Here is a 16,964-nt window from a genome sequence, read left to right on the forward strand (position 1 = left end):
AAGCCAAATATTGTTTCTCACAGGGACTTTTAGAAGGCTCAGATTCTAGAAAGCCTACTTTAAACGGCAGAGTCAAAGATGGGTCTTACTTGACAACCTGTGTTCTTCTCTCCAAGATATGCGGGTGGGTTTTTTTCAGGACTCTTTAAGAAAAAGCAGATTGTTGCCACCAAAAGTTCAGAAACAACAGAAATAGTTTGTTGCCAGGGAAAGGGCTGAGCTGCAGCGGTGGGCAAAGGTTGGGTAATCAACAACCATGATCTGGCTCGCGTACTGCAAAGATACACGTTAGCAAGGGTGCCCAGCACGGGCGTGTGCGTGTGCTTGTCTGGGCGCCCCTCACCTCCAGTGCGCTGCGTGCACCCCCGGGCGGGGGTCTGGGGAAGGCAGGGCGGAGAATGACGTGCGGTGAGACTGGCAAAAGGATGAAGGTTGGCAAAGATCGGGTGGTTTCAGAGAGGGGCGCGCGGGTCCCGTGAGGGCTGGCCGTTCTGGAGGATGAGTGTGGGGGTCCACCGAGAGGTTTCGACGACTTGTGTGCTAGCGTTCTGCCCGGTCGTCTAGGTCGTGGCGCTCGAGCCCCGGGCCCGGAGCGCTAGTTCTTCCGGACCCAGGCGTCGGAGGCCCCGCCCCTCCGTTTCCCACCCAGCCTGGCCCCACCCTCCCCTCCTAACCCCGCCCTGCCCGGCCCCCGCTATTTCCCAGCGCCCTGCCCCTCAGCTCCGGGCTCCAGGCTTCGGCTGGGCTCAGCGGCGGTGGGAGCGCGCAGGCGCGGCTGGAGGCTCGCGGACCGCGGAGTAGCGGCGCGGGGCGCGGTGAGTGGGGCGGCGGCGCGGGGCTCAGCGGCGGGGACGGGGTTCGGCGGAGCATCTGGGCAGGGGACGGGGTGTGTGGGGGTAACTGCGCCCGGAAACCTTCCTTTCCGTTAGGAGACACGGGCCAGGCGTGCGGTGGCGGGGGAGCCCACGCTGCTTGAGGGTGTCCCCGGCCGCGTGGGGAGCGGAGTGCGTGCCGGCGGGAGCCGGGGAGGGTACGTGTGCCGAGACAGGAAAGCAAAGGGTTTCGGAGGCTGGAAGTCCGTGCTCAGGCTTGGCAGGAGCGGGAAGCCAGCCAAGGGTGCTGGAGGGTGTCCCAGCTTCAAGTTCAGTCCCCCCGCTAGGTGCCCCTGAGCGGCGTCACGGGCCCACCCCTTCCCCCGCGCTGCCGCCTCCAAGTGCTGAGTTGCCAGGACTCTTCCTCCGGCTAGGGTGAGGATTTGGGGGAGGTGGGCTGTCGCTCCGGGCTAGTGCCAGGGAGGGCGTGGCGTTCCTGTGACTTTCCTTCACCCCCACTCCCGGGAATGTGTCCGTCTTCTGGTCCATTGTATTCATGAACATTTTAACAAAGACTATGACTGTTTTCTAGCCTGTGGCGGGTGACAGCGGGGGCGGGTCAGGGGAGGGGGGGCTCGTGCACGAGGTCGCGGTGCAGCCCTGGGGGACCGGGGAAGGAGGGGGGTGGGGCTGGCTTGAGGGGAGTGGGAGGAAGGGAACGACCTTCCTTACTGCCTCAGCTTTTTCCTTCTTCCTGGTCCGCTGATTTTGATCATTGGTACGAACAGCCTCGAGAGGGATAGGGCTAGAAATTAGTGTGTTCATGCTGTTGCTGCAGCCATTGGTTTTCTAATTGCGCTATTGATGTATTTTCTAAGTGTCCCTTCAGGAGAAAAGCGAAGCTAATGGAATTTAAGAGGAAATAATTGAATGAAAGGGTGAAGAGGTGGAGTGTCAAACTTAGAGCTACATGAATACCTTGTGATCGTCACAGTAAATCAGGCCAGTCTTTGAAGAATAGGAAGGTGCGTAAGTTAGGGTAACTAAGAAGTTGATTAGGTGGCTGTTGATTGATTCAATCAAGAGATTATTGGATGCGGCTGTGCTCCTACGTTCTTGGGCCAACTCACTTTAGAACCCTTAACGAAAATAGGAATATCGAACACTCAGGCAAATGTGTTTTTGGATAACGTTCCATGTGCTTTCATTTTCCAACTTAGGATCTTTTTCAAAAGTAGTATAAGTGCTCCCTAGCCCAGATACTGATATTTTTACTCATTTGTTTAACTTAATACAAGAAAACAAACTGAACTTCTTCCTCCTCCACCCCTTTCCCTTGATTGTGAATCCTGTTTTATAAACATTTACTTTCAAACCTGAAGTGTGTTTAAAGGCACAATCCTCCCTCCCCCGAAGCATTTCTGCTTGTGTTATTGGCATTTTACTCTTTCTTTTCTGGTTATTTTAAGTTAAATGCTGCCAACATTACCAAATTTGGGAAGGGAGGTGTTAGAGGTATCTTTTTTTTCTTTTCCAGTAATGAACTCCTTATTCATCCTTCCATACTAGCCCAATTCACTTCTTGGGAAAATTTTCCAGCTGTCCTAGAATGAATCACCCCCTTTTCTGCTAAACGGATAAAACTGACCTTATTTCTCTCAGGCTCAGCCTTCTCTGTTACCCAATGCCTAGGTCTGCTCAATATATTGTAAGTGCCTAGAAAGTGTACTTACAGTTACATGTTAATAAATGTTCAAAAGATAATTCATAATCCATAAAGTTCATGGAATAATAGAAGAAAATCAGAATGCTGAATGCTGTTTGGAACATGAATAAGAAATGAATATGAAAGTATGTTCCCATATATTCTGTAGTTGATCCTTCTAAAAGAGGTATAAAAACTGTGATAGAGACAAAATAGGAATCAGAAAATGGCAAAAATTTTTAAAAGGGTCAATTTCTAATAAACTAGTGAAAAGTGAACACAGAAAAAAAATGAATCATGTGTTAAATGATGCAAATATTGCACTGCCAGAGTTTAGGACTTTACACGTGTGTCAATAGCTGACCAGATGACATACTTAGAACGCAAATGTAACTGAAAGAAACCAACCTAGTCAGCTGTATTGTACTCCTAAATCTCAAGGTGGTTTGCACATTGGGCTAAAGGGTCTCTTCATGTTAAAGTGCCCTTGATAGGCTTGTTCTGTTTCTGCCAGGCTGTCTTTGACATCTCCCAACTCCCAGCATTATTGGCCTTTCTGGTTACTTTCAGCTCATAACAGGTGTTGTCTTCCTCTTGGTTCTTGCCACTTCATCACCTCCACATCTAGCTTTCATCTCCTGAATGGATTTACCCATTGCAGAGAATATCATGAGCAAATCATCACTTAATTTAAACCCTAATCAGTTAGAGTTGACTAACTGGCTACAGTCCAGGTTCCTGTACTTATGAAGCAGAGAATCTATCCTGGCTATTAGTAACTTCCCTTTTTCTACCCTCACTTTATTTATCCCCTTTCCACCTAATTATCAAAGTGCTTTTTCTCCATGTCACTTTTTTCTTTTTTTTTAATAACTTTAACCATTGTTCCCTAAACATTTTATTAGTGCCTGACTTTTATTTGTAAACATTGGGACGCAGAGAAGATGAACAGAATCCATGGAACTTTTTTTAAAAAAAGATTTATTTATGCATACAAGAGCCTGGGGCACAGGCCAGAGATGTGGGGGTTGAGAGAGGGGAGCAGAACAGGTAGAGTGACTGAAATACACTGCTGAAGGGAGCAACAGGGAGACAGGAGAGGTCTGCCTTGCCATGTGGGTTTCTCCCTGGCCAGCTGGGGATCGAACTGGTGCTGCAGAGACTGCAGATTGCTTCATAGTGTGGTGCTTAACCCCTTGTGCCACCAGGGAGGCCCCATAGAACTTTAAAAAAAATTCTATATCTGTGGCCTTTAGATTATAATTTTTTTTCAGTAAATCAATCTGTGATTATGGTTTACTTCTTAAGGAGTTCCCTCTTTCCGCACCTAGATTTCCTGCCAACATTTCTGGTTTTTCCTATAATTGTTTGACCAGTCAACTTCAATCACTTCTGCTGAGTCTTCTTTTTAGGACTTCCTTTAAGACTTCCTTTCCTACTCTATGTGAGAGACAATAATATGGTGGTCAAGGACATGGAATTTGGAGGGAAAATGTTCTGCTTCTTTCTCTAAGAGTCAGTTTTCTCATCTGTAACAGTTACAATAACTGATAAGTGAGATCAAGTATGTTAACATATTCTCATAATACCTAGGGCATATTGTTTGCCCTAAAAATGGTAGTTATTATCATTGGTGGCTATTATTATTTGTAAACTGCCATTTCTCATGAGAAACATCATTTTGATAGCAATTAACTTTAAAATGTGGATGTATTCACATCTACCCTGTTTGAGCGACTCCCTCACAGAGGATCCCTGCTATATATATGGATTTCTCCCATATATCTCCAGCAGAGAGAACATGGTTAAGCATAGTGGATCACAAACACTAGCATGCACGATAGTCACAAGAATCATGTGTGGGATGGGGCCTGGGAATTATCATTTCTAATAGGGTTCCAAATGATAGTGATGGTGCTGGCTCTCAGATCACCCCGAGTGGTGCTGATCTTGATGGCATTCAGACAGGTTGGCAGGGAGGAAGGGAGAGGAGACCAGAAAACCAAAAAGTTAGAGATGTTAAGAGAGGAGTGCTTCAAATTGGTAGTATCAGATAGCATGTCAAGTTTAGAAACAACGGGACTAAGAGCACAGTTAGATTTGTTAACCAGGAACTTTTTTGTTTATTTTGTGTTTGTGTCAGGTACAGAGGATTGATTTAATTATACTCCTGAAATGGTGGACTAGTATCAGTATTACGACCGTGAAACAAATGGCAAATATTTGAGGCAATGGTTCTTAATCTGCAGTGTGCATTAGACTTTCTTTTGGAGCTACTTAGGACTAGTGCCCCTTCCCTTAATGTAAACCCATCAAATTAGAATTGCAGAGCATGGAACCTGGGCGTGAAAAAGTTTTAGGCGATTTTGATGTGCATCCTAGTTAAGAAACACTTCTTTGAACAATGGTGGTCTGTAAGTAGAAGGAGTGAAAATATTTTTTTTAATTGTTGGCAAATGGAGAAAGGAAGAAAAAGATTGGGATTTGAGAATTTTAAGCCATCAAGAAAGTGGGAATTTGTAGAGTTGAAAATCCTCCTGGAGAAGGGAAGTGATGAGGTAGTAATGCTAAGTGGATAAAAAATAGGGTCCTAGGGCTGGAGTAGAGAAGGGAATCAGAGGTACCAAGAAAAGAGGAGGAGAGATCAACTGAAGAAAAATATATCTAGGGCCTCCCTGGTGTCGCAGGCAGTTGAGCACTGTACTGTGAAGCTGTCTGCAACCTCTGCAGCGTTGGTTTGATCCCGGCCAGCCAGCAAGGGTCCCACATGGGGCGGCAGATCTCTCCTGTCTCCCCTGCTGCTCCCCTCAGCAGTGTATTTCATCAGTTTGCCTGTTCTGTTCCCCACTCTGTCTCTGGTGAATCCTCTCACCCTCCCACGCATCTGGCCTGTACCCTGGTTCTTGTATAAATAAATCTTAAGAAAAAAAAGAAAAAGAAAAAATATATCTAAAGGTAAAGAGGGGAGAAGTTGAAGCAGCATTCTTTAAGGGTGGTTTGTTTGCACACTACTGTTCAGTGGAATTTAAAAAGCCCATGAACCCTATGGCTTTTTCAGCTTTAATAATGCTGATAAATGAATTAGTAATTTCAGCTATTCATAGCTACCTCTAATAGTTACACCATTGTTTTTTCAAACTTTTCTCATTTAGAAGAATTTTTAAATTACATTTAGACATACTGAGCTGTCATGCTGTTGTCCTAGCCCTTGCTGGAAGATGGACATAAGTTTGTATATGATTATTCACCAACTAATTGTATACCTATCAATTGCCAGACATTATTCTGAGCACTGGAGATACAACAGTGAATATAACAGTTGTATTTTATTGGAGATTTTTGTCACCAAGTAGCTTATATTCTATTTGAAGGAGGCCGGTAATAAAATAAAACATGAACTATCAGTTTATGGATGTACATATCTATTTGTCTATCTGTCTACCTATCATCACATAGCGCTGCTTGCATTCTTTGGAAAATATAAAACGGGGAAGACAAATAGTGGGAGTATTGGAGAGTGGTGATGTGATCAGGGAAGACTTTGCTATCAACAGAGGCTTGTAAGCAATGAGAAAAACATTTGGATGACGAGAAGAGCTTTCTAGACATGGAGGCGAGCAAGTGCAAATGGTACCTTTTGGAGACCTTTTTGCTGGGAATCACAAAGCAGTCAATTGGGACTAAAGAAGCACAAATGAGGGAGGATGAATAATAAGAAACAGGGTCTGATAAATAAGTTGTTTTAGAGGGTGAGAAGATCTTGTAAGGCATTGTAAGGTTATCTATGGAATGAGAAGAAAAACCTTGCAGGCTTTAAAGAGAGAAATAGTCCAGTCTGGTTTCTATTTTGTAAGGATCAATCTGAGTGCTTTGCGGAGAATGGATTGCAAGGAGAGCCAGAACAGAGCGAAACCAATTTGGAGAGAGGTTATGGTGACTTGGACCAAGTAGTATAATGCTGGAGGTATAAGGATCAGATTTCCTGCTCATTTATTGGAAGGGGAATGTGACAAAGGACAAGAGTCTAGCATGGTGCCAAGGATTTTGATAAGAGCAATTGGAAGGGGGGAGTCATTTTAATGATGGAAATTTCAGGAGGAGAAAACTCGAGAAGAAAACCCAAAGATTTGGTACTAGGCATGCTGAGTTTGGGATAACTATTTGATATCCAGGTAGAATTTAGAATAGAGGTATGGGTAGACATGAAACTCTGGAAATGGATCAAATCATTACAAGGGAAGAAGAGAGGTCATCCATTTGCTTTCTTAAAAATTAATGTACATTTTTTTTTGTGGGGGGCACCTTAGGTTCACGGCAAATTTTTTTAGAAAGTACAGAGTACCCATATGTACCCCTCATCTCAGACACACATGACCTTCCTCACTGTCACTATCCTGCACTATGTTGGTACATTTGTTATAAGCCATGAACCTACCCTGATTCATGATTATCTAAAGTCCGTGATTATCAACTAAAGTCCACATTAGGCTTCACTCTTGGTCATTGCACAGTCTATGAATTTGGACAAATGTTTACTACTATATATCTACCATTACAGTATCAAGCAGAATAGTTTCATGGCCCCAAAACTTTTCTGTGCTCTGCCTGTTCATTCTCCCCAGCCCCTGGAGACCCTGATCTTTTTACAATTCCAGAATGTCTATCTTTGGGGTTACACCTTATATGGGCTTTTTACATTGGTTCCTTTCACTTAACAGTATGCTTTTAATTTCCCTTCATGTCTCTTTCATGACTTGATTGCACTTTTTTTTTTCAGCACTGAGTAATATTCATTGTCTAGATAAACCATGAATTTTTTATTCATGAACCTTGGTTGCTTCCAAGTTTTAGCAGTTGTAAATAAACTGCTTGGAGGTTTATGTTTTTGCATTTTACATTTAATCTATGATCTATTTTGAGTTAAATGTTGTGAAGTGTAAAATCTGTGTCTAGATTCCTTTTTTATTTTTATAAGTGGATGTCCAATTGTTTCAGCATGATTTGGTGAAAATACTGTCACTGCTCCATTGTATTGTCTTTGCTCCTTTGTCAGTGCTCAATTGTATTATTTCACCAATACCACACTCTTAATTATTGTACCTTTATAGTCAGTCTGTAAATAGTGTAGTGTCAGTCTTCCAACTTTTTCTCCTTCAATATTGAATAGACTATTCTGGGTCTTTTGCTTCTCCATTTAAATTTTGGAATAACTTTGTCAGTATCCACAAAATAACTTGCTAGGATTTTGATTAGGGTTGCATTGAATAAATAGACAAACTTGGGAAGAACTGACATCTTGACAGTTTTCAGTATTTCCATCTATGAACATGGAACACTTCTCCATATACTTTCATGATGTCTTTTATCACTGTTCTTTAGTTTTCCTTATTTAGATTTTGCTTGCCTTGAATTTATTTTGCTGTTGTATTTTTCAAAGATGGAAGCTTAGATTGTTGATTTTAGATCTTTTGTCTAATATATGCATTCAATGCTATAAATTTCCTCTAAGCACTGCTTTAACTTCATCCTACAATATCTGATAAGTTGTATTTTCATTTTCATTTAGTTCAAAATATTTTAAAATTTCTCTTGAGTTTGTCTTTGACTCATACATTATTTTGGAATCTTCCAGTTATTGTACTTTAATGATTTCTGGTTTAATTACATTGTGTCCCAGAGGAGCCATTATATGAATCCTATTATTTAAAAAATTGCTGAGGTGTGTTTTATGTTCCAAAAATTGGTCTATCTTGGTGCATAATTCCATTGAGCTAGAGAAAAATGTGAATTCTGCTGTTGTTGGATGATGTAGTCTAAATATCAATTTTATCCAGTTGATTGATGGTGCAGTTACATACTTAACTGATTTTCTGCCTGCGGGATATGTCTATTTCTATTAGAGGGGTGTTTAAGTTGGCAGCTACAATAGGAGATACATCTGTTTTTCTGTGCAGTTCTGTTGGGTTTTCCACAATATTTTGATGCTTTCTTGTTTATGTGCATACACATTATTATGTCTTACAGAATCAGCCCCTTTGTTATCTATTATTCCTCTTTGCCCCTGATAAATTCCTTGCTCAAGTCTGCTCCTTTATTTTGGCTAGTAATAGCATGATACATCTTTCTCTATCCCTTTTAAACTCTGTGTCTTTATATCTAAAATGGTCTTCTTGTAGACAACATGTAATTTTTTGTTTGTTTTCATTTACTATGACAGTCTCCTTTAATTGGTATATTTGGATCATTGGCATTTAAAGGAATCATTGATATTTTTGATTAATATTGAGCATATTTATTACTGTTCCCTAGTTCTTGCCTTTGTTCTTTTGTTCCTGTTTTTATTTTTCACACTTTCCTGTGTTTTGTGGTTTTTACATTTTATTTATGTCAATTGTGCTATTCTTTTTAAAATGGTAGCCCTAGTGTTTGCAAAGAATATATTTTGAACTTCCACTTTCAATTAATATATACAGAGAATTTTTTATGGGTAATACAAGTTCCTCATATTAACAAAGTAATCGGAACTTCTCCCATCAAGTCCTTGTATCATTGTTACTCATTTAATGTATAAATAAAACATATATAAGCATTCATAATTGAATGCATTGTTGACATTGTTTTGAGCAAACTTATCTTTCAGATCAATGAAAGAAAAAAAAGAAAGTTTTCAATTTTTACCTTTATTCTCTCTTCTGTACTTTATGTAGATCTGAGTTTTTGACCTGTATTATTTTCCTTCTATCTTTTAGGCAGATCTACTGACATAAAATTCCCTCAATTTTTGTTTGTTTTAGAAAATCTTTAATTTTCCTTCTCTTTTGAAAGATACTATCTCCGTATACAAAATTCTGAGTTGGATTTTTCTCTCTCAACACTGTGGATACCATGTTCTCTTCTTACTTGCATGGTTTCTGAAGGGAAGTCATATATAATTGTCACCTTTGCTCCTTTCTACGTGTAAGGTGTTTTCCCCCTCTGACCTCTTTCAAAATTTTTAATCTTTGATTATGATTTGCACCTTGATGTAGGATTTTTGTTTTTTAGCTTTTATCCTGCTTGGTGCTCTCTTAACGTCCTGGATCTATGGTTTAGTGTCTGATATTTATTGGGGGGAAATCTCAGTCACTATTGTTTCAAATATTGCTTCTATTCCTCTCCCTTTCCTTTTTCTGGTATTTTCATTTACCTATATGTTACACCTTTTTTACTTGTCTTATAGTTCTTGGATGTTCTGTTCTCTTTTTATCAGTCTTTTTACTCTTTATCAGTCTTTTTACTCTTTTCAGCCTTAGAAGTTTCTATTGTCATATTTTCAAACTTTGGAGTTCTTTTCTCGGCCACTAATAATTCCATTGAAGAAATTATTTCTTTTATAGCATTTGTGATTGGCAGCATTTTTTCCTTATTCTTAGGATTTCCATTTCTCTGCTTACATTATCTGTATTTGTATATTGTTTGCTTTTTCATTAAATATTAATCCTCGTGTGTGTAACTCCTGGTCTGATAATTCTAATATTACTGCACCAATTGATTCTGATATTTTTCAGTCTCTTTGAGCTGTGTTTTTTGCCTTTTCATATAGCCTGCATTTTGTTGTTGAACAGTGAATATGATGTACTGGGTAAAAGGAACTACAGTGAATAGGCCTTAAGTGATGTTGTAAGGGGTGTGGGGGAAAACAAGTATTCTATTGCCCTATGATTTGTTTTCAATGTTTGTTGAGTCCGTGCCCCTGGACTATGAACTTCACTAGCCTTTCTCAGTCTCCTCTCACTACCACCCCCTCTTCAAGTCATAACAGGATGGATAGAGGAGGATGAAGTTTGTTATTTCATTCTCCTAGGTAGGTTAGGCTGTGATAAAATCCTAACTTGGATTCTATTTGGTTAAATTGTCATTCTCTGTATCTGAATCTCTCCGGTTTGGGGTCAGCAGTTTGCCCTGTGATTTGACTTCTCTGACAGATTTAAGAAGAGTTTATTTCCGTCAGCTTTTTATTTGTTAGGAAACAGTTGCTACTTCTAAGCTCTTTGCATGCCAGACTGATAACTGGTTGTCCCCCTTTGCTTTTCATGAGATTTTTACCACCTAATTATCTCTAAATATGTAATCTACATATTAGTTGTTCTTGCCTGTTTTGAACTTGATATAGAGGGGATCATCCATGCATACAATGTCTTTCTCGGTCATCATTACATTTTACGGGATAAATTCATTAGTTTGATACTGCTCAAACATTGGTATGCACATGTATTCCAGGGGATCTTGTTAAAATGCAGATAATCTGATTTAGGAGGTTTGGTTTGTGGTGGGTCCCGAGATTGTCTTTTTTTTTTATTTCATTTTTATATTCCCCATACAATTGCAACCCCCTTATTTTGACCCCAATCCCCCTTTCCCCGCACCCCCCCATAGTGTGTCTCTGGTTCATAGTTGTTTGTTGATTTTGATTTTTTCTTTCTTATGGTTATTCTTTTTCCTGGTCCCTTATTTAAGTTTTCTAGATTCCTGCTATGAGTGAGACCATCCGGTATTTTTCTTTTTTTTTTTTTCTGGCTTATTTCGCTGAGCATGATCCCTTCCAGTTCCATCAATGTTGCTGCAAATTGCATATGTTTATCTTTTTTTTTTTTTGTTTGAGTAATATTCCATTGTGTATATGTACCGCATCTTCTTGATCCAGTCATCTATTTTTGGGCATTTGGGTTGATATTCTGTCTTTCTAACCAGCTCCCATATATTGCTTTTGCATAGACAATGCTGAAGTAATGAAGGCTTTCTTCCTGGAAGAGGAAAAATACTGAAACCTGTCCCTTTAATGTCTGTCTAGTATCATTTTCCAGAATTGGGAGCTAGAAAACAAGTTATTTAATATGTAAAATGGATATTGTTATAATAGTGCAACAAAATATTAGCAATATGGGTCTATCAAATTTCTCATGTTGCTTTATTAATTAAGGTTTTGTCAACTTTATTCTGTACAGGTAGTTTTTAGGTAAACAAATAAAGCCAAGTTAATGTGCTGTGTACATGTATGATTGTTCACTCAGAGATGTATGGAACAGTCAATATATAAAACTTTATTTTAGGGCTTTTTGGACAGGAAATAATAACTCCACTGTTTTGTTTTCATTTCTCCCCACCTATTCAGAAGGCCTAGGCAACAGCCTCTTCTAAAGATATTGCAACACCTTTTCTACAGTGACAAAATGGTTTGGTTATCCTAAAAACCCTGAGGACCATAGAGATAAAATTGTCAGTGCCAATTGACTTTTAGAGTCTCCTAAGAAAATGGCTTTCTACGCTATGTATCAAACAATTCAGTTCTTACTGTACACCTTCACTGTGTAAGGCGTGTATTAACCTTACCCTTTGTAAAGTAGACATACTTTTCATGAATGTTGTTGAGCATAATGAAGTGAGAAGCAAATAAAGTGCCACAATTCAGGGATAATCAGCTTTTAGAAATCTTCAATGGTTGCTTTGCTTTCTCAGTTACTGGGTGGTAATAACTGGTATACTTATTTTCAATCGCTTTCAAATACTGACCATGAATTTTTGATAGCACTCATTATCTTCTTGAAAGACTTGGCAGTTAAATGGACCAGACTTTAAATAACAATTTGAACTTGCTAGGTACATTATTTTAGGGCCTCAGAGATTGGAAAGTAGGATTTTTTTTTAAAGATTTTATTTATTTATACAAGCATTGGGTACAGTCAGAAGTGCGGGAGGGTGAGAGAATTCACCAGAGCCAGGGCGGGGAGCAGAACAGGCAGACTGAGGATACACTGCTGAGGGGAGCAGCGGGTGGCAGGAGAGATCTGCGCGCCCTGTGGGACCCGCGCCCTGTGGGACCCTCGCCCAGCAGCCGGGGATCGAACCAGCGCTGTAGAGGCTGCAGGCAGCTTCGTAGCCCAGTGCTCAACCACTGCGCCACCCGGGAGGCCCGGAAATTAGGATTTTTTTTTTAAGGAAATGTGTTATATTTTACATTCCTGACTTGGAAAAAATTCCTTATGTTTTATTTCGCCCCCCCCCATCTTTTAAAACTATATCTTAGAAGATACATGTTATTTTCTGGAATCCTAAGTAGTCAAACTTACCTTTTTGAGTGACAGAGCCTGGTTATTCCAAGCACTGTATATTCTGTGTATCTACTCCAGTCTATCTCCAGTGTGCCTGTTCTTTGTGGTTTGGTTTATAATGTTATGCATTTCAGTTTTATTTAAAAAAAAAAAAAAGAAAATCCATATGACTAACTTGCCATGGTAATTCTCTCTGACATGCCTGCTTCAGGGAGAAAGCTGGCAAAGTTAGAAACACATGCCTACTTTTAAAATTTGCTGTCACTGCAAAATAAAGTTAATGGAATATATTCCTTGTTTCTTTCTTTGTGTTAGTATTACTCATGGGACCAGAATAATGATTTTGGGAAGGATATATTTCCTTTGCTATGTAATTTGGTCATGCTTCAGTATCTCACTCATTTTCCCCCAATATTTATCAAGAAAATATTATTACATATAAAAGAAAATGTCTTTTTTAGGCTCAAACAGTCATTCTGAAAATACAAATGCTTTTGTTGCATTCATATGGTCTAAATTGAAAAATTCAATGTATTTGAATTTTGACATTTCCTTAATATAAAATGCAAATGATAGACATAAGTATTTATTAGCATTTTCTTTGTATTCCATTTTCTAAGCTATGAATGTTCATCCGGTTTATAAAATCTACTTTGATTTAGTTTTGAGTAGTCTATTCCTATTGCTCTTGTCCTAGTTCAGGGTTTGTTAATTCTTTCCTAACATTATAATCATATCCATTTTATTGGTCTCCCAGGTCATTTACTACTAGCCCCTAACCGAAATCTGTCCATCCACATAAGATGAAAGCCCCCTACCTGCACCACCCTTCACAGTGCTTCTAGAAAGCCCCATCAACCCCTATAGACTGAACTTTTAACTCTCTCAAAGGTGTATGTGCCTAACATTTGAGTTGGGGTTTACTTTTTCTTAGTTCTTCATTTGCATTTCAGTTTTTAATCATTTAACTAGGGCTTGTTTTCTGTCAGAACCTCAGACATTCTAGCAAGGGATCAGAGCATCTACATTGTCTTTACTTGGTCTTCTGCAGAGTTCCAGGAATCAGGATGCTGAATATCTCTATACTGTGCTACTAGAATGGGTGGACACTAGTATAGTTCAATGAGATTGATAAAAGAAAGAAAAATACCAGGGCCCTTAGAAGATCAGGAATGTGACTGGGGCAAATTTTATGTAGAACAGGATTTTGTGTTTTCTCTGGAACTCACTCAGTTTTGGCAGCCTTGTCCTTCACAAAAGTATAGTGAGGTAATTATTCAGAAAATTGCCCCAATTTTTTTTGTTCTCTTCTCTCAAGCAATCACATGGGTTATCTTCTTTAATAATATCAGTAGCAGCAGCAATAGCAATGACAATAACTCCTTTGTTATACTATTTTACTTTCACTATTTTTACCAACCTGTATAGGATATGACATTTATCCCTGATTTATAGTGAGGACATTACTGTTCAGAGAGATTAAGTGGCCCAGATCATTGCGTGGTCTGGGGTGTGTGGTAGCACTGGAATTTTAATTCAGGTCCCTTTTGACATGAAATCTTGGAACTTTTTAAGGGCGCCCCCATTGCATAAGGCTTTTGGGCTACTACTTCTATTCTCATTTTCACACAGTAAATACTGAAATTCTGTGCTCAGGAAGAGAAAAATGTGTATGGAACATTTACTATATGTGCATTTCAATCATCAACCATGGTCTAGCAAGCATTAAGTGCTTAATGAGTGTGGAATGAATGAGAGTATACTATGTAAATTAGTTAGTAATCTCCATGTGATTAGCACAGTGGCAGGCATGTGGCAGGCACTCAAAAAATAGTTGAAACGGTGAGATTACCCACTCAAATATTGCTCAGATTACTCACTGCTCTTCTATTAAAAAAGGTTGTTATGAATACAAGTATTTGAGTCATAGATCTAGTTTTCTGGAGGAAAAAAAAAAAACATGTGTTTTAATGAATGCCTTTTCATTTAAATCCCTCAAAGAGTAATTGATATCATATGCTGAACTCTGCTTTCAGAAGGTTTCATTTTCCCATTTCATCTTACTGGCCCTCTCATTTTTTTCATTCCCTAAAACAACTTCTTGACTTATGCATTTTCCCTGGATAATACGATCCAATTCCTATACCTTTAGCTTCATTCTACACACCATCAAGCCCCGCAGCTATATGCAGTCAGAATTTTTCCCTGAAGAGCCAAAAATGACAATCTACCTTAAACTACAGTGTCTTCAGAATTTTGCCCCCTACCTGCTACCCCACATAAGAGTCTGCTTTTCCTCTGTTGTGTCTCATATTAAAGGGAATGATGAAGATCTCTGGGTAAAAGGGCCTGAGTATAATAAGGATGAATGTGACCACATAAATTTCCCTCAACCACTCTGGAGAAATCAGTCTGGTCCCAAAGTTAAGGTCTCTACATCAAGGGGATAGTCCACATCCTCCCCTCCAAAGAAGTTTTTGTGTCTCAATGATTTTCCGTGACAATTGACTTTCTAGCAGGGTGACAGAATAAACCTTTTTCATCAACTCATTTGCTCAAGCATAATATGTGAGAGAATATACACAGTCTATTACCTATAACAAATCTCATTTCAAATTTTAGGTAAAATACAAGTCTTGGGATTAAAATCCTCTTTTCATCTAACAGTGATGTGTATAATCATATGACTTAGTAAGTTGCTTTGGGAGTTTATCCTGCATTATGGGTTTAGCTTATCCCAATGTCTGTAGCCCTTAATTAATGAATACAATTATATTATCTTGAATGTTCAAGTTTCACATGTACAGAACTTGCTCAAGGTTTGTGTGGCTGTTTTCCCCCATTGTCCGTTTCTTTCCTAGATGGATAATGAACCATAAGTGATTTTGTGAGTTATTTTTCCTGCTACTTCCAGTCCTCACAGAGGGTCTATGCAGGATACTGCGTTAATTCTTGCCTACCTCTCTGGGCCTAGCCATGGTTTCCCCTCTTTGTGTTATACTTACTGAACTTCAAATGATTGTGTTATGTTTTTTCCTGTTTCATTACTACATTGGCATGTGGTTTTGTTTCTCTTTTTTCTTATATCACACACTGGGTTGCACCTATTTTGTTTAAATAGCATATTGTCTTCAGCCTTAATTCAGTTATCAGTGTATAATGTTGGCAAAATAATTTTAAGCCTTTCCTTCCTACATTTAGTCATATTAAATAGAAATTTATAAGGGACATTTCATTCTTTTTATTTCAAATTTTTTGCTGTAACACCTTATGTAGCATTGATGGATACTATGAAAACTATCAAGATGACCAAAACTTAATGCCCCCTAGCCTCCTTTTCAGCATAGGTAAATCTTGGTTACTGTATGGTCTTCCATGGTCTCTCTGTTCATACCTGTATTTAAAAGAACTGTAATTTAAATGCATTTTGTTGTAGGTTCTGCAGCCAGCTGGGACAAAGGCCGGCTGCCTTAGAGCACTCTGATATGGGTTTGTTTACAACCTATAGTTCTAGCACTGTCTGGGCTAAACCTTTCTGACTGTAGTGTACTGGTTATTTCAGAGCTATAGCCTTTGACCTAACTTTACTCCATTTGACCAAAAGCAGAAGCATTAATTCTAGGGAGTATTACCAGATCCCGAGTGGAATTTTCTGTAGGACAAAGAGTGAGTGGCTAGGGAAGTCATAAAGCTGGCGCTTCCTTCATCACGCAATGCACATACATCCCACAACAGGCTCTCTGCTTCAAAGGCTCAGTCAGACCATTAGCCTGCCTGTGTAGATGAAAGGATATTCTGTTAACAACTTGATGCTCACCTTACTCTCATATTCTTTTAACTAAATCAGGACCCAGCTAAAACACTGTGTCACCTCTCAGTGACTCAGCTTCAGAAATCTTGGCTTGTCCGGTACTTCTGGTGTTTCTGCTTCACAGAGAAGCAGCATATTGTAGAAAAGTTGGTCTGTGCAGCACGGTGGCAACCTTGCATGCTTCATTCAGTTCATGGGGGCAATGCTTGACCAGTCTGACCTCTTTTGAGGAAATGTCCTGGGATTCCTCCTGGAGCAAGGGGCCATAAGTAGCCTGGTCAGGAGCTGCCACAGGCAGTTTCTTATACTGTATCTTTCAGGTAACTGCCCCAAGGCATTTCTCCCCTATCTCCTTGATCCAGTTGTGTGTAGACATTTTCACCTTGAATCCTGAGGGGTACAACTTCAGGTTTATTTGCAAGTCTCTAAGACTACTAGGGTTCAGTCTTGATGTGGCTCCTCAGCCACATAACACACCGCGGGGGCTGTCTGTCTCCTCGCCCCTTCTGTTTGATGACTTTATGTGGGGTTAGGGACTCGGGAGCTGA

General features: G+C 39.7%; 1 protein-coding gene across 1 annotated transcript in view; it reads left to right on the forward strand.

Annotated features, from left to right (window-relative positions):
- Positions 1 to 398: 398 nt before the first annotated feature.
- Positions 399 to 16,964, forward strand: part of PRRG1 (proline rich and Gla domain 1) — a gene marked incomplete at both ends in the record, with an annotated part of 99,771 nt that continues 83,205 nt past the window's right edge. The window contains 2 exons of the mRNA XM_084258893.1: positions 399 to 475; positions 706 to 896. Of these exons, the coding sequence (XP_084115019.1) occupies positions 399 to 475; positions 706 to 896 (268 nt within the window). The remainder of the gene's footprint in view (positions 476 to 705; positions 897 to 16,964) is intronic.

This window comes from Talpa europaea (assembly GCF_964194135.1).
Source record: "Talpa europaea genome assembly, chromosome: X".
NCBI lineage: Eukaryota > Metazoa > Chordata > Mammalia > Eulipotyphla > Talpidae > Talpa > Talpa europaea.